At 48.7% G+C, this 21,665-nt stretch overlaps 1 protein-coding gene and 1 long non-coding RNA gene across 4 annotated transcripts in view; one reads left to right on the top strand and one right to left on the bottom strand.

Annotated features, from left to right (window-relative positions):
* Positions 1-20,533, top strand: part of LOC118231956 (zinc finger protein 800-like) — a 35,976-nt gene extending 15,443 nt beyond the window's left edge. For all 3 annotated transcript variants that reach the window (XM_035426386.1, XM_035426390.1, XM_035426387.1), the window contains exons 4-7: positions 9,882-9,977; positions 10,087-10,230; positions 11,715-13,392; positions 18,252-20,533. In XM_035426386.1, the coding sequence (XP_035282277.1) occupies positions 9,882-9,977; positions 10,087-10,230; positions 11,715-13,392; position 18,252 (1,919 nt within the window). In that variant the 3' untranslated portion in view covers positions 18,253-20,533. The remainder of the gene's footprint in view (positions 1-9,881; positions 9,978-10,086; positions 10,231-11,714; positions 13,393-18,251) is intronic.
* LOC118231957 overlaps positions 1-21,665 on the bottom strand; it is a 32,630-nt gene that overhangs the window by 6,312 nt on the left and 4,653 nt on the right. Inside the window, exon 2 of the long non-coding RNA XR_004766182.1 lies at positions 3,857-3,953. This is a non-coding gene — a long non-coding RNA (uncharacterized LOC118231957). The remainder of the gene's footprint in view (positions 1-3,856; positions 3,954-21,665) is intronic.

Here is a 21,665-nt window from a genome sequence, read left to right as displayed (position 1 = left end):
GATTTTGAAATTCTTTGATCTTCGCACCTCTTCTTTGGCTTGCAGGCTATTTCTGTTAAAGGGTGCTGGCTACTTCTGTTAATTATCGACAATTTTGTGAGTTTTTTTACTGTCAGGAGCTAGCCCTATTAAAAGGGAGTCATTAATTCGGAACTCCTGATGTACATTTTAATATTATTTTTATAAATGTATAACAGAACGGTTGCCAACCCGACACTATTTCACTGATGAAGGTAGTATGCTAAAACATTTTGCTCTATTCGTTAATGAGATGAGTGTCGGTCTTTTACTGGAATCCTTGAAGGTGTGGGCAGCTTACATTATTAACAATCTGAAATGTGTTCTAGTTTGATGCAAGAAACTTGTCTGGCTATGGATAGCGCTACTCCCTGTACTCATTTGTGTCGTTTGCATGACCTCATTGAGCACTTTTGAAAGCAGCCCACCGAAGTGACCCCAAAGGTCAGAGTTCAAAGGGGATTACAGGACATTCTGCTGCCAAGTCTGATTATCATGCATGTGGTGGGGAGGAGTGGATTCAGACCCCAGGTCACCACCGCCACCCCCCCACCACGTGCACGCACATTCTCGCACTTAATGGACGAGCGGGAACCACCCTCTCTGTCCCCATTAACCTGACCTCTGTCCGGCATCAACACCCCTGTCATGTGACCTGTTGTCAGATTTGAACCGGGGGAATGCAACGGGCTGTGGTGTCACGCTCTCTTGTGTTCTAACTGGCCTGGCCTCTTGACTCGGCTTGAGGAAGAACATTCTAGTCACGATCACTCCCCTGAATTCAAGAGCACAGATATAGGGTCTTTGTGACTTCTGCGTGGTGTTTGTACACAGGCTTTGGCCGCATGAAAGCCAGAGCTTCCGCAAATGGGTTTCTCAACGTTCACTGGCTCTTTGTTTGTTGGGCCAAATAGTTCAGCGGGAAAAGGGCTCTAAAGTGCCTCTGACTGAAGACAGAATCCTCACTATACTGGCGACAGGATTCCCATCTCCTCCCTGTTTTACCTCGCTGTTTATATTTTACAGTTTTTTAAAATTTATTATTGGGAACTTTTAGTTTGGCTTTATATAATTACACACATTCCGGGAATGACAATTCATAAATATCTGTGCTCTTGCATAAGATTACATTCAGCCTAAGTCTTTTCTGGATTGTGAAAACTATTCCGTTTTGCGCAAGTGCTCTGAATTTAGGGCCTTTTCACTTGGAGTGGAGATTTGGCTGTTATTTCTTTATGCTAGGTTTAATGCGTGGCAATTTCTTCTGTGATATCCGTGCATTAGAGGTCATGGAGTATTGAATTGACTTCCATTTGGGTTAAATGAACTGGTGAAGTACAGTATAGGGGACTAAGATCACTGTATTTTTGCAGACAGGCAAAATGCAGCATTAAGCAGTCTGTTGGTCTTGGCTCGACTCACAAGGGGGAGGTTGATTAATTGAGCCTAATGTTGCTGTAGTGGATTCCCATCTATATTTAATTTAGTTTTGGTGTGTGTGTGTGTGTGTATTTGTGTAATGGGTGAGAAATGCTTTGTACGTGTGTGTCCATGCATATCAGTTAAGCAGCACGCTGTATGTATGTGTAATTGGTGTTAAGTATGATCTGTCTGATACTGCATGTCTGTGATCCTCGGGCCTGCAGTCATTTATAGAACCGATCCAAACCTTTGTGGATTATTCATGCGCTAGATCTCACAGCTTTCAACAGGGGACCTCCCTTTGATGCTTTGATGCTTTAGCTTCTTAAGCCTTGGGAAAAATGTTGTAAGCTTTTAAAACATATGAAAACGTGTAATTGGGGGAAAAAATGTGTTGTGCTTGCATTTTTGACATGTCCGGGGCGGGGGCAAAAGTAATGTTATGGTTTGAGGCAGGAAAGGGTTAAACTCGCAGTAGACTGACTGTGGCGGCTCCATTGATTGGTTGCACTCTGCCCTCTGGCCAGAAGGGGACCTGCTGAGACCTGCCCCCTCTCATTAGACACATCCTACTCTGAGGGGTGGGGGAGGGGCTGGGGGGCAGGGGGCAGGACTTCAGGGAGGCCTGAGCTGAACCTGCTGGTTCCTCAGGCTTCTCAGACTTGCGCGGACTCTGACACAGGCACACGCACGCACACACACACACACACACACACACACACACACACACAAAGAAATGTAGAGAGATCTCTGTACTGCCACATAGGTTACACATATCCACTTTAGATGGACTGAGACGCAGTGACACACAAACTCTGAACACGAATGCAGGCCATCCCTATTATTACCACTCGGGGCAGTATAAAACACAGGACATTTGGCCATTGGAGCTTTGCTGTATTCATTGATAAAAAAAAGAGCCAATGTTTCGTTCAGTCATTTTGAATTTACAATGGTCACAGTTGTTGGTCACATTTTTCTTGGGGGAATTCAAAGTTGTAATTATGTTTGTTTATTCCACAGCCGAAGAACACAAAGCGTTCATTGCAGTTCATTGCTGGTTGTGACCTGACTTCATTAGCACTGCCTGGCTTAGATTTCAACTTGAAAGTTGAAGAATTTTTTATCTAATTGTAAACTCACACACATGCGCGCACACACAGTTTTAACTCTTAACTATACAACATTTTGTCTTTTATTATTTCATTTTCATCTTGGATTTTTAGGTGCCTGAGTCCATTTGGTAATTTTGTCATTTGGCTATACGCCGAAGTGTGAGGAGGGGGGGGGGGGGGGGAGTATATTTTAATTTTAATTGGCCGTCCTCATACTGCAATGTGGTCCTGATGGTTCTGTATTTTGTTCTTTTTTTTTAACATTTTTTTAATTATGTGACTAGTTCAAATGAATGTGTGAACCATGATGCACTAAGAACAACATTAGTGCAAATATCTTGTTCTTCATAAAAAAGCTTACTGATTGGCTCGTTACACAAACACATGTATTATGCCTAATATAAAGGAGGCTGTGATTAGGTGATTTGTGCATGATGCCCCTGAGAAGGGCCTATTTGCAGAGGGGAAGATTGTTATAAATTTAACATATTTGACAAAACACTCATGAGAAGGATTAGCCTGTTTGTTTGGTAAGACAGAAAAAGGTCCATCATATTACTGTGATTTCACTTGTCATAAGTCTATTTGGATGACGTTTCTTTATTTCAATTTGTAGGAATAATGAAGCATCTAATTGGCCGTCGCATGCACAGAAGGTGTAAGGCAGAGATTTTTTTTCTACACTGGGTAACGGTTCTCATTGGACTACAGCAATATGCATTAACTGCGCTATCTCTACTTAATTAAATGTATAATCATCTGCTCTTGGCGGTTGGCTTGAGGTGCCATAGTTTCTTCCACGGCGACTGCTCCTCTCGCACAAGAACATCAGTTTCCTCTTGGGAGAAGCCTCTTCTGATGAGTAGGCTATATCCTCGTCTTCCATTTGCAGTGGTAGATCACGGAATTTGGCTCTATGCTGGGGCGCAAGGCGCTCGGCTCTCAAAGGGAATGAGAAGGGGTCACTTGATTGTCTATAATTGAATCCAGCTGCAACACATCCACTGATAATATAATCAGCCTGATCTAGCCCATTTTCCACCTGCGCCATGCACTTTGAGCTGTTCTCTTCTCACCTCTGGTCATGAAAGTGACAACATTCAGTAGCCACTCCCACGCACCCACGCGTTGCATCTGTGACTGCACCCATGTGCTGTACGCCATTGTTTCCCGGAAAATAGAGCCCCAAACTTTTAACATTTCTGACCATTTTTCTCCTTTATGTCAGGGAGCTAATGGAAGGTATTAATTTCCCCCCCTAATGTAGTTTGGTGCTGTTCTACCAGATTTTTAAAACTCACCGTGAAACATTGTTTAGCACATTCGATGTACTCGACACATGTTTACCAGGGTGTTAGATACTTGCTCCAGGTTCACCTGAGTCTGATGTGGTAGAGCCTGCAAAAAAAACGGCACATCAGGGTGCAAAAAGTCATTTCTCGCTTCGCGTGAAGGAAAACTCATCCTGCTTGTGTGTGACAAGCCCATCAGCGCGCATTCAGATCAGCCAGAAGGGGGACTGTTTTGGGTCGATAAACTGCACCTTTCGCAGCCTTTGAGGGGCGTTCCACTTGATCTTTAATTGCGCCTTTTAGCCGTGACTGTCACGGGCACCGGTCTGCGATTTCGCTGGCGTGTTCTTTTAGGATTTGCGCGCGCTCTGTCAGAGTGGCTGACTTGGGCCTTTTCTGAACGCTGACTGAATGTTGGCGGGATTTGATGAGCGTGTCGCGGGCGAGGGCGAGGGCGAGGGCGAGGGAGAGGGAGAGGGAGAGGGTGAGCTGCCTGCGCGTCTTGTGCTGCATTCGAAAATGAACTCGCTGTGAGCCCCATTGTGCTACTGCAGCCTGTCAGGCTGTATCTGACTTGACTTTCATTTAACTCTTTCAGGGTTTTATGGGTTTAGTGGCACGCTCTCCCTCCCTCCCCCTCTCTCACTTACACACATGCACACGCACACAATTATTGACTTTAGCAGTAAAGAATTCGCCAAAACTGGAAAATATTTGTAAATACCAGGTTGAACGTGTCCTATATTTTTCATTTTTGATGGAAAGGCTGTTTTTGATACCAAACTGAAAAGCTGAAAAGGTAACCTGAACAAGTGACTGGCTTTGACTAAATTTAGTGGGAGTGTGGGGGGAAAAAGTCTGAAGAATCACTGGATTAGTCACTGCCAGTCATTCATTGTTACTTGTCCATCAATCACAGAGTCACATCTCCGTCGCATCTCACCGTTCCCGGCACTACCTAGACAGCAGTATTACTCAGACCATTGTAAAGTAAATCAAGTTATGTGCCAGTCAAAAGCACAGTATCGTTTCCCTTTGGGCTTCAGGAAGTGTTTTATTGACGGTGCCAGGCTAGCTCAAACGCTCAGTGTTTTATTGGCGGTGCCAGGCTAGCTCAAACGCTCAGTGCTTTATGGATTGTTTGCTTTGGTTACGCACTGCACACAAACAGCTCAGTGTTAACCCAGTGACCTCCTGCCTGCGTGAAGCGACAGTAGGCTGTGCTGATGGTGTAAGTGTGAAAGCATTATCATTGCTTCGGCGGAGCTGTCACACTCTGCATCATGTCCCACCGAACCTATTCTTAAGCTGAGGTGGTGGAGCTCAACACCTGCCCTGGGGGGTTTTCTGTAAGTCCTGGAGGCACTCTGGGGGGGGGGGGGGGGGGGGGGGGGGGGTGTGATACAAGCCCTCCGGACTTACCACCTCAGGAAATCTCCCCAAGGCACAGGCAAGCTTCACTGCCCCAGACCAGCTCTGAACGTACGGGTGCAGGCTGAGCCGGTCGGGTAGTGAGTGAAGCCTGCCTCCACGTGTTAGCATTGTGCAGGTGTAGCGTAGTTCTCTGTAATCTGTGAAGTTTCCCTGCCTGACACACACCCCTGCCCTGGATGAAGGGTTTTAAGGAGATTAGGCAGTCTTAAAGGATGGAGTCACCACACCCTTTCTCTTTGTTCTGGGGAGCGGCGAAGGTGGTGAGAGGCTGGCCTTTCTGCGATTACTCGCTGGATTTCCCTCCTGTTGTAGATTTTGTTTCAGTGGTGTTTTTTTCTAAAGCCGCGAGCTCCTGTGGAGAAAGTTAAAACGGATGCGATCGCTCGCCGGGTTTTCAAGATGCAGAATTACGATGCTCGGCCGGTGCAGAAAGAACCAGCCGCGGCGGCTGCGATACCCGCGGACCGGGCCGAATCCGCCGCACTACGCTCCAGTGTGCCGCCCAGCACGCTCCCAGCACCTGCACACAGGGTGTTATCACGCCCACATCAACAGAAAGGCCTCGCCTCCCTGAACCTGAAACCCTCTTTATTCCCCAGTCACTGCCGGGGAGCTACGGTTGGCTGTTTAAGGAAAGCCCTTCGGCTGTGAACTGGGGTCACTCGTCCAGAGACCGGGACCTAGAGAGTGGGGGGGGGGGGGGTTTCTAGAAGGTTTCGCTGCGCTTTTGCATCGCGCGCTGAACGCTCGCACGCCGGCACACGCGGGGTCGCGCAAGTTCCCTGGCCCGCAGAGCGCCGCGACAGCCGACGCCCGCAGAGACTGAGGGATTGGGGTCACCGGCTGATTTCCCAGCATGCCCCGCCGCACTCCAGGAAGCGGGCGGACGGATCTGTCGGATTATGGTAACTGACGGCGACGCGCCCGTCTTCGCGCACGGCCGCGCATCGCTCGTAATGCACAGCGAGAGCCGCTACATCAAACGCGGTCGCGTCTCAAACGCGGGCTGACGCGTCCCTTCTCTGCCCCCTCTGACTTGTGGTTTCCTTCAGCTCTCCTCAGCGCTGTTATTAGTCATCACTAGTGTGACAGTTCAGTTTCACCCCCCCCCCCCCTTCCCCTCCCCCTCCCCCTCCCCAAGAAACCAAAATATTTTTGCACGCTTGTGTGAGAGAAACTCACCGTGGTCACAAAGTCAGCGCCTGCGCGTTTTAAATTATGGCTCTGATAATTATTAAAGTGCTGCCAGCGCACCCCTCTTAATAAAATATGAAATGTATGGCTGCTGTATTTCTCAGAGCGTCACGCTCAGGTTTATCTGTCGGTGAGTGATTTTTATTATCTCTGTTTGTGGCTGCGGGACCCCTGGCAGCTTTATTGCGAGTCGCGGGAGATTTTCTGCGTCACAGACTTCCTTCTTGAAGTGCTCTTAGCGCCGCCCGTACAAGCTTCATGAGATTATTCATCATAGTTATGCTAATCTTGCTCTGCTCCCTGCGCACTGCAACCACAGCTCTCTCAGAGGTAGCAGCTGCTACTGTATGCAGGAGCTTTCATTAGAACACGCACGCGCGCGCACGCACACACACACCCACACACATGCACAGACACGCACATATACGAATACACGCGCACACGCCCACCCACACACACCCACATCCGCACGCACAAGCACGTATATAAATACACACGCACACACACAGACACGCACATATACGAATACACACGCACATGCACACACCCACCCACATGTGCACACACACAAACGTGTTCACACATGCACATATAAAAATACACACACACACACACACAAATCGCATGAAAATTGTAGAGCAGACTTCTCATTTCTTCTGGCTTCAACCTTTACACACAGCCAAACATAGATTCTACATATGAAGGCTTCAAAGAGTTCATTAGTTCACCTTCATTGCCGGGAAATGTAAGCAACCGCAAAACTGACAGAACATAATGTTTCGGTAGTTCTTTATCCGCTCCTCTCTATATATACAGAAATATCTACCCAAACAGAATAAATTCTTCATTTTCATATTTATTTATTTGGTGCAAAAGCCTGTTAAATAAATATTAAAACTCACCGAAATCTGCATTTTGTATATTTAAATAAATGCGAAAGGGAGGCAGGCTGTCCATGGATGAATGTGCGAAATCGTGAGGATTTGGCGTTCGGGATGAGAAGGGAGTAAAGCAGCAGCTCAAAGCACGCTCCTCTTTTCCCTCCCGCTTCATTAGTGTGGATAAAATCAGAGGGAATCTTACAGAAAAAGAGACTGAGAAAGGGAAAGAGGGAGAGAGTGATGGATAAAGAAAGAGAGTGTAAATCCCCCTCAGATCTCTGAGCCTGGGCGGATGCCATCGCAAGGCCCCCCCCCCCACGGGGAACGTGAAAAACAGCCTGAGCAAAGCACCTCGCCCCCCCTCCCTGTCCCTCCCCATCCCTCCCCGTCCCGTCCTCACGTGCCCCCATCTCTTTGACGCAGCAGGCGGGACCAGATGAATCCAGATGCACCTCGCCCTCCGCAGGGAGAGGGGGAGAGTCAGCGAAACGCACCTCAGGCGGAGCGTTGCCGTTTCCATGCAAATGTACAGCAGCTGATCTGAGATCAGCTTACTCCCCCCTTGTCTCCCTGGGTAACTGCGTGGCGGCACGATCAGCTCCTGGCCTTAAAGCGCAGACACCATCGTGATCTGATCTAATCCAGGCTCTGTGATCTGATCTGATCCAGGCTCTGTGACCAGACAGGAGTACGTGCTCATGAGAGGCAAATTGTAGCTGATATTGGCCAGCTTGGTTTTTCATGAACAGTTGACTAGTTTAGTAAATCATATTTTTAGGCGACTAATAATTGTCTGATTGATGTAGAAGTGTCATAACATGTTGGCTAGTTAGCTGGCTTGTTCAGGGCTTTTCCTGAATTGACATGTCATGGACTGACCGCCTAAATTTTTTTCCCAGTCGCCTGGGAAATCGCACCAAAAGAAAGAAAGAAAAAAAAAAAACCTCTAAAACGATTAGAAATGACCTGTGAATTTATTGGTACAATTTCGTTGTGAACGATACGGCATTTCAAGTTTATAGTTTTGTCTGCTTTCAAGTTTATGCGCAACCCTCGACACTAAACGAATTGCAGTAGAATCCGTTTAATAGCGCAAAAGAATGAAACCGCGTGCTGACGACCGCGAGCGCCACTTAGGCGTCCGCTGTGGTCGTGATTTCCAACAGAAACTGCCTACCATAGTACATTTTTAGCGGTTGTGTGTCTGTATAGGGCGATTGTTGGTTTATTTGTGTCACATCTGCCAACTTTCAACCTTATATTTATAGATCGTTATGCGATGTAATTGGACATAATTCCCTGAAAATATCCGTAATGTGCGCTAATGGTTTATGCAAACGAGCAATCTCTGTACAATGGAATGAATGGGAAGAGGTTCGGGATTTGACAGTTCTATGCAAATATCCGAATTATGCGATAATCCGTTATACAATTAAGTGGATTCTGCTGCATTAACATACACTTGTTTTTGCCTATCTGTGCAGATTGAAATTAAATAAAATTCTGAAAAGCCTTTTAAATATTGTACCATAATGTTTGAGTGACAAAAATGAAACTCATTTGAAGACATATGACAATTCCAAATACCACTATTCCTGTTAAATGACCCCCATTACAATCCTTCAGGCTGTATTGCCCCCCAATTCTGGCTCTAACAATATGTACCCCTTTAATAAATATTTAAATAGTTTACATTTTTTATTTATTTTGGTCACACATTTCATTTTTTTGTAGCACACATCTCAATGCATTGTGGATGTCTCTTGAAGACCAGAACTTTCCATTTTAAATGTAGCCAAATATGGGGAGATGGCACGTCGAGTTGAGTGTGGCAGTAAAGCTGGATCGACTGTAGTCGCTGTCACACAAAGTCACCACCTGAGCCCTGTTTTGAGCCAGAAGAAATCCTCTTGTTCGTCCACTGCTAGCTGTTTTGTGGATGTCCATATTGCCCAGAAACTAGTGTCTACATTTAAGATGTAGTGCATTCTATCTGGGTATGCTTTGGACAGATTATGCTTATGGAATTTTCAGCAATGTACTGTATCATATCGTTCAGCCGGTTTACAAGTCCATTTCTGTCTGTTAGGCCTACCAGATTGTATGCAACATGTCACAGGTGATCATTTCTGATAATTCAGATTCAATTGGGATGAAATTCACAGCATTTGGTGAGACAGGTATGCTGTCTTCAGCTGTGCTTGCTTACCATTGTGAGCAAATTGCAAGTGTCATCTTGTGGATCTGGCTTCCTTCTTTCCGTGCTTGTTATGAACAAGTGTCTGGAGGCTGGAAACTGTGCTTTTCTGGACTGTTAAAAATGGGCCATATGGAAACCCTCAGTAAAGTGGGTAGAAAGAGCATATGTATATTTTCATCACACAGCAAGCAAATATTTGTTCCACAGGGAGTCCACGTGATGTGTAATTATGATTGTTCTTCTTTTTTGGCATGAAGCAGCATAATTCATTTGCGTAGACTTGCAGATTTTAACAGTGGTGTGTGTGTGTGTGTGTGTGTTTCAGTGTTATTCGTGGAGCCAGGGGATCCCCCCCTGCTGCAGCAGCAGCTTCAGACCTCCAAATCGGGCATCCAGCAGATCATCGAGTGTTTCCGCTCAGGTACGAGAGTCACGTCTTCGTCTTCGCTGCCGCCTCCGCTTCTTTGGCTCGGGACGCTAACGTGCCCCCACCCTCCTCCACCCCTCCCCCCACCCGTTTGGTTCCGCAGGCACCACCCAGCTGAAGCACCTCCTGCTGAAGGAGGTGGACACCATCTTTGAGTGCAAGCTGTGCCGCAGCCTGTTCCGCGGCCTGCCCAACCTCATCACGCACAAGGAATTCTACTGCTTCCGCCGAGAGCCCGACGCCGCCGGTCAGTGGCCGTGCCGTTTCTCCCTCCCTCACCTCCCTCCATTTACCGTTTCTCCCTCCCTCACCTCCCTCCATTTACCGTTACTCCCTCCCTCACCTCCCTCCATTTACCGTTACTCCCTCCCTCACCTCCCTCCATTTACCGTTTCTCCCTCCCTCACCTCCCTCCATTTACCGTTACTCCCTCCCGCACTTCCCTCCATTTACCGTTTCTCCCTCCCTCACTTCCCTCCATTTACCGTTACTCCCTCCCTCACCTCCCTCCATTTACCATTACTCCCTCCCTCACCTCCCTCCATTTACCGTTACTCCCTCCCTCACTTCCCTCCATTTACCGTTTCTCCCTCCCTCACCTCCCTCCATTCACCGTTACTCCCTCCCTCACCTCCCTCCATTTACCGTTACTCCCTCCCTCACCTCCCTCCATTTACCGCTACTCCCTCCCTCACTTCCTCCCTCACTTCCCTCCATTTACCGTTACTCCCTCCCTCACTTCCCTCCATTTACCGTTTCTCCCTCCCTCACCTCCCTCCATTTACCGTTACTCCCTCCCTCACCTCCCTCCATTTACCGTTTCTCCCTCCCTCACTTCCCTCCATTTACCGTTACTCCCTCCTTCACCTCCCTCCATTTACCGTTTCTCCCTCCCTCACTTCCCTCCATTTACCGTTACTCCCTCCCTCACCTCCCTCCATTTACCGTTGCTCCCTCCCTCACTTCCCTCCATTTACCGTTACTCCCTCCCTCACCTCCCTCCATTTACCGTTTCTCCCTCCCTCACTTCCCTCCATTTACCGTTACTCCCTCCCTCACTTCCCTCCATTTACCGTTTCTCCATCCTTCACTTCCCTCCATTTACCGTTTCTCCATCCTTCACTTCCCTCCATTTACCGTTTCTCCATCCTTCACTTCCCTCCATTTACCGTTACTCCCTCCCTCACTTCCCTCCATTTACCGTTACTCCCTCCCTCACTTCCTCCCTCACCTCCCTCCATTTACCGTTACTCCCTCCCTTACTTCCCTCCATTTACCGTTACTCCTTCCCTTACTTTCCTCCATTTACCGTTACTCCTTCCCTTACTTCCCTCCATTTACCGTTTCTCCCTCCCTCACTTCCCTCCATTTACCGTTACTCCCTCCCTCACTTCCCTCTATTTACCGTTACTCCCTCCCTCACTTCCCTCCATTTACCGTTACTCCCTCCCTCACTTCCCTCCATTTACCATTTCTCCCTCCCTCACTTCCCTCCATGTCAGTGTTCTTCTCCCGGTTCTCTGCCTCTGTCTCTCTTGTTCTTTTTGTGTGGCTGTTTGTTCCTCTGTTTCCAGGTTCCCTTCCGGAGACCTTTGAGTTCAAAATGGAGTCCCCTGTGAGCGCTGACAGACTAGGAGGGGATGGGGGGGGGGGGGGGGGGGCGGGTGAGAGACTCGCATGCGAGCTGATGGCTTTTCGCTGTTGTTCTTTTCCCCCCCCGTGTCTCCACAGACCCGCCTGCGGAGGACCGGCAGAGCCAGGCCATCAGGGACCTGCTGGAGGCCATCTACCCGTGGAAGGACAGGCCGGAGTACGTGGTGAAGCTGGACCCCATCGAGACCAACCAGAACGCCGTGTTCCAGCGGATAGCTGCGGAGGACGCCGCCTCCCTCCACGGGGAGCAGAGCCCCGCCCGTCCGCCGTCCCCGGAGGACCCGGACCCCGACGAGCAGCCGGCCGACGCCCCCGACGAAGAGGAGGAGAGCAAGCCGGCGGGGGAGGAGGCGCCCGAGGCGGCCTCCCAGCAGGAGGCGGACCCGGAGGCGGAGGAAGAGGAAGAGGAGGCGAAGGGGCTGACGGCGCCCGTGGAGGACGAGGCCGAGGCCAACGAGGAGGAGGACTACAAGGTCTCCTGCTGCCTCTGCGGGAAGGACTTCAACTCCCACCGCAGCGTGCGCCGGCACTGCCGCAAGATGCACAAGAACAAGATGGACGAGCTGTGCAAGTTCACGGAGACGCACACGGTGCCCATCAGCCTGTTCTCCACGGTGCGGGGCCGCCCCTCCCGCCCGCCCGCCTCCGCCGGCCGCGACTGCCCCATGTGCTGCAAGTCCTTCGCCACCAAGGCCAACGTGCGCCGGCACTTCGACGAGGTGCACCGCGGCCTGCGGCGCGACACCATCACCCCGGACATCGCCACCAAGCCGGGCCAGCCGCTGTCCCTGGAGCCCCCGCGCTCCCCCCGCAAGCAGAAGCCCCTCCCCCAGACCCAGTACAACCTGGTGGCCTGCAAGTGCCTGATGTGCCGGAGGCAGTACAGCTCCAAGGTCATGCTGGGGAGGCACCTGCGCATCGTCCACAAGATCAACATCCTGGAGAACGGCTCCGCCCCCGGCTCCGCCTCCACCCCCGCCAAAGACGAGAACTTGTCCGACGCCGCCTCGTCCGGCGTCAGCCCCGCCTCTCAGAGCGAGCAGGACAGGAAGGGGGCGTCGGGGACCCCCAAGAGCAAGGTCAAGCAGGAGAACGAGGCGCCCCGGTCCCACAAGGTGGGGAAGCTGTCCGTGGGCTTCGACTTCAAGATGCTCTACTGCAAGCTGTGCAAGCGGCAGTTCTCCTCCAAGCAGAACCTGACCAAGCACATCGACATGCACACGGACGGCAACGACATCTACATCAAGTTCTACCGCTGCCCCATCTGCAACTACGACTCGCGGCGCAAGCGCGACGTCATCCGCCACATCACCGTGGTGCACAAGAAGTCCTCGCGCTACCTGGCCAAGATCATCCCCAACCTGGAGAGCCGGGCCATCAAGAAGCCGGCGGAGATCGTCCTCAACCCGGCGGTCAAGAGGGGGCTGTCCAGGGAGGACGTCAACGGCCGGCACGAGCCGCCCGCGGGGTCCCCCGCCGGCCGCAAGCAGGAGCCCCCCGCGGGGTCCCCCGCCACACGCAAGCAGGAGCCCAACACCGGCAGCCCCCTCACCCGCCGGCAGGAGGCCCTGGAGGCCAGCGCCGAGGTGAAGGTCACCAAAAACTTCTCCCTCCACGCCTGCGAGGTCTGCGGCAGAGCCTTCGCCAAGCAGTTCTTCCTGGAGAAGCACAGGAGGACCCACAAGAGGGCCACCTTGGGCTCCGCGGACGGCGGCAGGACCAAAGGCCGGAGCACGCGGTCCAAGGCCTTCATATGGTATGTTTGTTCCTTAGCAACCGCGACCGGGTTCTGCTCAGTGGAGGTTGGTACTGCCTGCCAGGTGCATTCTGATTAATGAGTCAGAGAGTCGTTCAGAGCCCTCACCCCAGTGAAAACCTGCAAATGTGTTTGTTGATCAGTGTTTTGTATACTCCGTTAAACTTTCTGAGTGGTGTGCGGCATTTAGTTTTTTAGATTTTTTTTAATGCGGCACAGGTATACAGCGAGGGGTGAGTCTGATCTAAGTGTCGCGCACGTCGTCCACGCCACTCGGTTGCCCTGACAAATGTTCACCCACAAAACCTTTGCTGATGTGCTCTGTCACACGGCATTCCTGGGAGGGAGATGCGGCACTTGCGGGTTTTCACTGCAGTTACCAAATTACCAAAGAGAGAGAGAGACAGAGAGAGAGAGAGAGAGAGAGAGAGAGAGAGCGCTTCCCACCCACAAACTAACAAATAACCTAAAATCTTCACCCTTCCCCCTAGCAGGTTCCAGGCTTAAATATTGAACTAAAACAACAGAGAAAACAGCAAACAGAGAAAGGTTTTCCATTCACTCAAGCTCCTCAGCTCTTCAGCTCTGTTCCTTTCGCTTTGCTTCTTTCACAAACAGACTTGTGCTCTCTCCTAACGTCCGAGCTCCTGGTCTCAGCCCCGTACCGTGGAGAGGAGTACTCCTTTAAGCACCTGGGCTGGTTCGCTAACACATCCCAGGTGCGCGCGCTCACTCCACCGGTAGGCGGGGCAGAGACCACTCCGAGCTTTCTAAATTTGTATGTGCGTTCTATTTAAACTACTATCGTATGCTGTGTTTCTTGGTTTGAACGTTAACTGCATGAAGGACCATTTTACGTAGTAACTGAATAACCATTTTTGTGTGGTTGAATATTTGAATATTTACAGTTGCGTGTGTGAATTTAAGGAGCTTGAAGACCAAACTGGCTGCAGAATTCAGCACAATTGCCTGGTGGCCTGATGACAGGCTGGTAAACCAGCCAGCGAGACGTTACAGTGGTACAAAAAATGAGATTCCAAGGGCTTCTACAAGGTGAATTGAATTTGGGTGATGTCCCCAAAGAGGAGCCGTGGCGGAATGCAAGCTGGAATATCGCAACCGGAAAGTAACCCAGGAAAGAACTGCACCGAGCCTGACACACGAGATATATTATTTATGTGCCACTGTCCATGCATTGGAGCAGTCTCTTAACAGGATGAGCCACACAGAAGCCCTACAGTGTCTGTAGCACAGAGAAGCCCTACAGTGTCTGTAGCACATAGAAGCCCTACAGTGTCTGTAGCACATAGAAGCCCTACTGTGTCTGTTTGCAATGTCCCTGCAGTGCAGATCTTTTTTATGGTAGTGTTCAGAAGTGCCAGATTTAGTTCCTGCAAATTCCATATATTTTCTCAATGACAGGGGCTTTTGGGCCCTAAGCATGCCATGCGTGGTAAGGTCATGATAAGCAGGAGAGGTCATGCTGCTGTCTGATGTCTGCCACAGGATCCCCTCTGTTGTCTTTATGGGTGAGATCAAGAATTGGATTATTTGTGTGTTTATGAGATCGCAGTTACTCTGACCGGTGTTTCAAAATTTTAATTATTTTAGCCCTAGAATGTATAAGATCACAACTGTGTGATTAGAATGTTCTTAACAACATTCTAATGCTGATGTCACCATGACTACTGCTGACTGAAAGCAATGGAGTTCTAGAACACTCGACTTGGAATTTTGAAAAGAACATTCCAAAAAACCTACTCTTCAAAAGGTTCACGTAAGGAAAAGGGGAACTTAATCATTGTTCTTTTCGCGACAGTGTTCCCAGAGGAGAGCGCAGTGCCGCTGAAGTGCTTCCCTCCTCGCTCCCCGCGGGCGTGCCTGTGTGTGTGGGGCGCACCTTTCAGAAATGACACTCCGTTCAGCCGAAGTTACACGAGAAATGCCTTTTATTGGCAGGCTTAACTTCGTCTGAAAAAATCAATCTTGGAGCGCTGGCAACACAGCCTTTCATTTAAAACCCGTTTGTTTATCTTATTTCACCGAGTTACCCCTATATTAGTTCCTCCCAGTGACATGCCAGACACCCACCAGTTGCCAGCAGTGAGAGATATGCTTCTTCTTAAATCGGTTTTAGCATCCTCCTGCTGTATTGTTTTGTGTAAAATAGCCACTGATGGGTAGGTGTGGGGACTCAAATCAAATCAGATTTTATTTATACGTTGCATTACACAAAGAATCTGTCTCATTGCCCTGCACAGTGTACTCTGGCGTAGCTTCCTTAGAGCAAGCCAGAGGCGACAGAGGCAAGGGGAGAACTGACTGAACGCCACACGGGAAGAACCAGGCTCCATAGCGGGAGCCCATCCTCCGCTGGCCGGCTCAGGGTGCAAGCTCATAGAAACAAGGTGCGGTCAGGTCAATTATCGGTCCATACGATCGGTCCAGGACAGGTTGTGTGGAAGCATACGGAGGTGGGGTGGAGGGCTGGAGTGGGGCAGGTGCGCCATCGGTGGGAGAGGGAATGAGCACAGGGAATTGGGGAGGAGCTATGGGCAACAGGCTAAGACACAGAGTGGAAGATGGTAACGTGACCCTGCGAAGTGTTTCCCATGGAAACCTAACTACGAGGACAGAGGCAGAACCTTTGTTCTAGCTAAGCCTGAGTGCATAATGTAACTTGAAAGGCGCCATTTCCAATTCCATATTCTGGTCGAAAATTACCATTTAAAAAAATGTGGAAGTAATGTATGATTCATTGAAACATTGAAGTTTTCTATCCCGGGAAGCTTTGTCATGTCGATCTCCAAGCAGCAGTTTACACAAAGGAGGGCAGTTCTGCACAGCTCCTGGGATTGGAAGAAGCAGGGTTTTGGTTTTGTGAGTAATGGATTGTGGGAGCTGTAGAATATTCAAATGAATTAGTGAAGTATAAACGGAGGTGTCCCTTGTTTCACTGTCTCGCATGAATGTCCTGGGTGTGACCGAGTTAAAATGTGTTTTTTTTTTGGAAGACTGGTTTAATGATGGAGAGTATCTGGCTCGATGTGACTGAGTTTTACTGCTGCTGCTGTTTCTACAGCCAGGCAGTTATTGGGCTCGCTGATAAATATTCATTTGTCATTTGCAGAATTCTTTAAAAATGCTCATGTTTCAAAGCATTTGTAAAATCTCTGAGCTGCTAGGTCTTGGTATTATTTGTACTGCTTTGACGTTTTAAAGCGAAAAATCATAATTTTTAGGTCAAAAAGTTTTGAAATGTTTATTATTTTAACAAACTTTGCAATCCCCATTTGAGACAGCCTTAGTGTCTATTAAAACGCTGCATATCACGCCTGTGGCCCAAAAAGCATGAATATTTGTACGTTTTTTGTTGTCTCATATGAAAGCTGCTCCTTGGTGTGACAGTCGGAGTGGAATTTGCAGCGGCTGTATAATAGATTAGCCTGACAGAGAAATCAGACACATCTTTACTCTTTTGTTTGCTTTCCCAGCGGCAGTTTCCCTGGAGTGACTGGAGCTGACGGCATGAAGCAAACCGAATCAAAATGAGGGCCAAACAATGCGATTACGTGCGCCTTCCACGAGCCGACCGACGATTTCCCCCCGCTGCGAAATCTCGGCCGGGGGTCGTCCCGACATATCGCGTCCGTTCGTCCGGCTCTCACGCGTTCGCCCGTCTCCTCTCTCCCATCGCCCGCTCGACTGACCGAGACCATCGAGGGGGGGCAAAATAAAATCAATCTTTCACATGCCAAGAAACAAAGACCTGTAACACGACCTGTCACTGTGCAGGAGGCTTGCGCTTGCGTTGCGGACGTGCACTTTTACGCGCACAGGAAGAAGCGGAGGTTTGTACAGAACCGCTCCACGCCGCGCAGACTTCGAGGCGAAGAGATGAGGCGTAGGAGGCATGGCGGCTGAGTGACATCAATAATGAAAGCAGCCGACGCCCCGCCGGACCGGTGTGTCGGGCGAAGGTGCCGCGTCTCTCCGGTGGAGCTGAAACCCGTTTGCCGCCCAGGACAGGGGCCCGGTGCAGAGGGCGCCGGCGACACCGGGAGCTGAGGCCAGAGGCCGGGTTTAATGAGAATCCTGGAGCCCCCCCCCCCCCCGGGCCTCCGTGTGGAGGATCTCTCCCGGCTGCCCCCCCGCCCCCCCCCCCTCTGTGTCTTAATGAAATATGGATCCTGTCCTGAGCCCTGGAAATGGGCCGCTCTCGCGCTAACCTCTGGCTTTAAATGACTCCCTCTAGGGGAAGCCCGACCTGCGCACGCTCTGTGGCCGGGGGGGGGGGAGGTGGGGGAGGCAGGTGCGGGGGGGGGTCTGCGGGGGCGGGGAGGTTTGCGAACAGGATATCTACTTCTAATAACAAGTAAATAACTCAGCCGTGTTCACGAGCTCCATCTATGTCAGGCGGGGGCCTCCCAGTCACTCTAATGACTAATGAGCCGATGCGGGGGATTGTGGGAAATTTGCCTTAATTCCAGATAAGGCTAAAACTAAAAGGCCTTGTTGACCTCTCTCTCTCTCTTTCTGTGGATGCATTGTATCGCTCCGCTTCTCCCCTCCCTCCCTCCCTCCGCTCCTCGGAACACCGCAGTGGGTTTCCGTCACTCCTCCTACCCCCCGGGGACAGGGGCTCGTGCATTTCTGCAGCAAACGGAAACAGCTGGTCGCTCTTGCAGTGCGTTGGGGAGGGACCGGGTCCCCTGGGTCTTCGGCAGAACAAATGAGGATATGGTGCATTGAAAACCAGCCTTTAATCACTGTATTAATAGCCTCTCTCTCCGTCTCTCCCTCTGTCTGTCTGTCTGTCTCTCTCTCTCTCTCTCTCTGTCTGTCTCTCTCTTTCTCAGATCTCGGCTGGAGTGTGGAACACTTGCACTGGATTCTTAGTCGAGACCAGAAAACGTCACGGATGAGAAAACCACTAACAATGAGAAAGGAGAGCTGGGACTAGAACTTTCTGAGGGGGGAGGGGGGCGGGGGGGGGACGAGGCGAGTGAGCGAGCAAGCGAATGTGGGAGTGAGAGAGAGGAGCTAGCCATGAACAGACTCAACATGTGCTTTCCGAATCCATCCTTGGAATCTGGTGTAGGATAAGGATATATATATATATACTTATGTACTTATATGTGTATATATATATATATATATATATATACATACATACATATACACACGGCGTAGATCAGCGCGCAGATGTTCACAACCTCTCAGCCGCTTGTGTGGACTTGAGGCGAGTGCTTCGGCGCTGCTGTCCGTAGGTTAGGAGCCATTTTGTTTCCCCCACGTGTAGGCCCATGTACCAGCGCTCAGATCACAGTCACAACTTTTTCCCTCACAAATCGTTTTCAGGAAGGGGAGCTGGAGCACCGGAATCCCGCGGCTCTTGGTGTCAGTATTTGACGGGCTACGGGGCCGTCCAAAACCAATAAGCCACCCCCTCCCCCCCCCCCCGCTCTGGCATCTCTCAGTTCATCTCATTGCCCCCTTGCTTAGCTCCTCTGCGGCGCTCCTGAATGAAATGGCACTGAAGGTGTTCAAGCTCCTAGCCTTAGTTGAGTGCTGAACCTGCTCTACCAGCACCACAGTAGAAAGTCTGTATCCCTGGTCTTAAGTTTTTGGGAAACTGCTTTGAGGGAATTGCAATTGTTTTCATGTTAGGCTGTGAACAGTACTGACTTGGCTACTATTTTTCAGCAATTTCCCCCCGAGGGTCATTGGAATATAGTACAGATGCATAAAACTGTTTGTAAAAATTCCATTTATGTTAACGGTGGTGTGAATTATAGAAGTTCAAAAACAGTTTAAAGGGATAGTTTCCACCCCATATTCACACACAAACAAGATGTGGAGAGTGAACACTGAGCAAAGAAGGATGTGTGTGTGGTCTCTGTCCGCACACACACACACACAGCAACACAAGGAGAGAAAAGCTATTTAAAGAGTTTAAAGTGAAAGGATTATTTTTGTAACTGAGAAGAGTTATTTTGGAAGAGGTTTTATTTTGCGTGTAGTTCATTTGGTACAGTACCTTTTTCGGTGAAAGGAAGCGATGTTTCAGACAACTATTTTTTACCTTTTCATATTTTCTATTTGCGCTGGCTTGTAAATATGTTCGGAGTCACTGGAGAAAAGCAGCGTCTTTGTGAAGTGAAGCCAGTGCTTAAGTTTAAAACGTCCGATGTGTGCTCACATTTCTAGAAGTTTTATAGTGGGTCCAAGTTCCAACCCAAAGCTTTGAAGGGCCAAATGTTAGAATGAAGTTCAGAGCTGTTTGCTTGATTGGTTTCTGTTTCCTTTGATGTGGGAAATGTGTCTTGGAGCTCATCCTTCAGGAAAATATAGGGATTGGATTAATTTTTAGCTAATAGAATGTTCCATGACAGCTGTTGTTTTTTCATTGTTGGTTCAAATAACCATAAGTTATTTTTCACTTATGCTCAAGGCAGTTCTAGCCAGTCTACTCTGAATAAATAGTTTGCTTTATTTTATTTTTTCTTTCTCAAACTAACCAGAGAAAGCAACCTATTCAGCCCTACAAAATGTGACGGCACTGTGATCGCTTTGCAATGTTAATGGTAATCAGTGGTGATTGAGGTTAGGTCTCACCGGAAATATATACTTTTCTTTTCATTCATGAATTCCTCTTCTGAAACCTATTAGATCATATAATATGTAAGTCCAATCTGTTAAAATGAATATATGCATTAGCAAGCACTGTATCTTTAAGGCAGCCCAGCATATGCTCTTAAGAGTGTTTAGCTAAGAGTTCTGCACACATACTAACTATAGTACACTTGAATTACAGTGTACAGTGGTAATCTCTTGAACTCTAAGTCATGTGTTCAGTCATGTGACTGGACTCTTACCATCCCACTCAAAGGGGTGTACTTAAATGAATACTGTCCTCACATCCTTAGCATCAGCCCCTCCCTCAACTAAAGCAACGTTAGATTGTCTACTTAATCCAGAAGTAAGTGTAGTCTTCCCAGTCCATTGCACTAAACCAATGCAACTAATAGGAAAAAAAGAAAGTAGTAAGATAACTGTTGCTTGTTAATGTTCACTGAATGTATTTGATGCTGGATGAATGCATTGTATTTCAGTAATAAACCAAGAAAGAAAGGATCTATGTGCGTGTTTTTGTGTGTGTGTGCTGTGTGCATGTGCGATACGCGTGTACATGTTTGTGTGCGTATGTGAGTACCTATGCATGTGTTCGTATGTGTGTCACATGGGATCTGAAAATAGTAGGCATGGATCCTGCTTTGGGAAGGTAATTAGAGATTTGTACTTAGAGAGTTGTTCATTGCTTATCAGTTTTTTTAATTTATTTTTAATCCAGTGCAACTTGCATAGCATACAGCTTATTTATTACGATATATGCCTTACTAAGTGACTAAACATTTTACCTTATATTTTCTACTTGCATGGGAGAAAACTGACACTGTGAAGTCTCTCCGGGGTAAATTTAGCATGTCACCGTAAAGTCCTCCCAAAAGCTTTAAGCTGGGTTTTCGCTGCAGTATTTCAGCTTAATTGTTCAAGGGTGCGACAGCAGGAATCAGAGCCTGGTGATCAAGCCCCGGTTATATGCTCAGACTCCATTACCGCTAAAGCACACAATCGCGCTACGCATCATTAACTTCTGCCGAATCACAAAACTGTCAGCGCAATGGCACAGACGCTGCCTGTCATTGGTCTGACAGTCAGAAAGGCTCACACAAGGGAAGTCTGCTCGCGCAAGGGAAGTCTTCCCGAGACTTCAGATCAAACTGAATACAAAAAATCGTATTCCCCGAGAGCCGGCACAGGAATGCAGGTTTTCAGTAGACGTTGCCATGACTGCTTTATTGATCATTTTGGCTTCCCAACCGCTCTGCTAATACTGTTTTAGTCATACAAGGGCATACACCATAAAAATCTGTTTTTGACTTTCTGTTGATCCATGTTGTCATGACCATTTATTTCAAATCAGTGTCTTGCTAGTGTCTTGAGTGCACTTGTTACGGGGTTTCCGCAAATTTTGCCTTGTGGATCCAGTATACTGTTTCCATCCAATTTACAGTTAATTATGTGAAATAGGTGCAATGTACCAACAGTGCAATGGAAGGTGTTGAATCAGTACAATCACACTGAGAACACACAGGCAGTCTTTCTTGAATCTCTAACACTATATCATGTAAAAAGGTAAGTGAGTAAAAATGATAAAGCTTGTAAACAAATTGAAATATTGCTGTATGCAGTTTATGGGTTCAAGACAT

The sequence above is a fragment of the Anguilla anguilla genome, chromosome 7 (genome assembly GCF_013347855.1).
Source record: "Anguilla anguilla isolate fAngAng1 chromosome 7, fAngAng1.pri, whole genome shotgun sequence".
Classification (NCBI taxonomy): Eukaryota; Metazoa; Chordata; class Actinopteri; order Anguilliformes; family Anguillidae; genus Anguilla; species Anguilla anguilla.
This window is presented reverse-complemented; position numbering and strand designations above follow the sequence as displayed.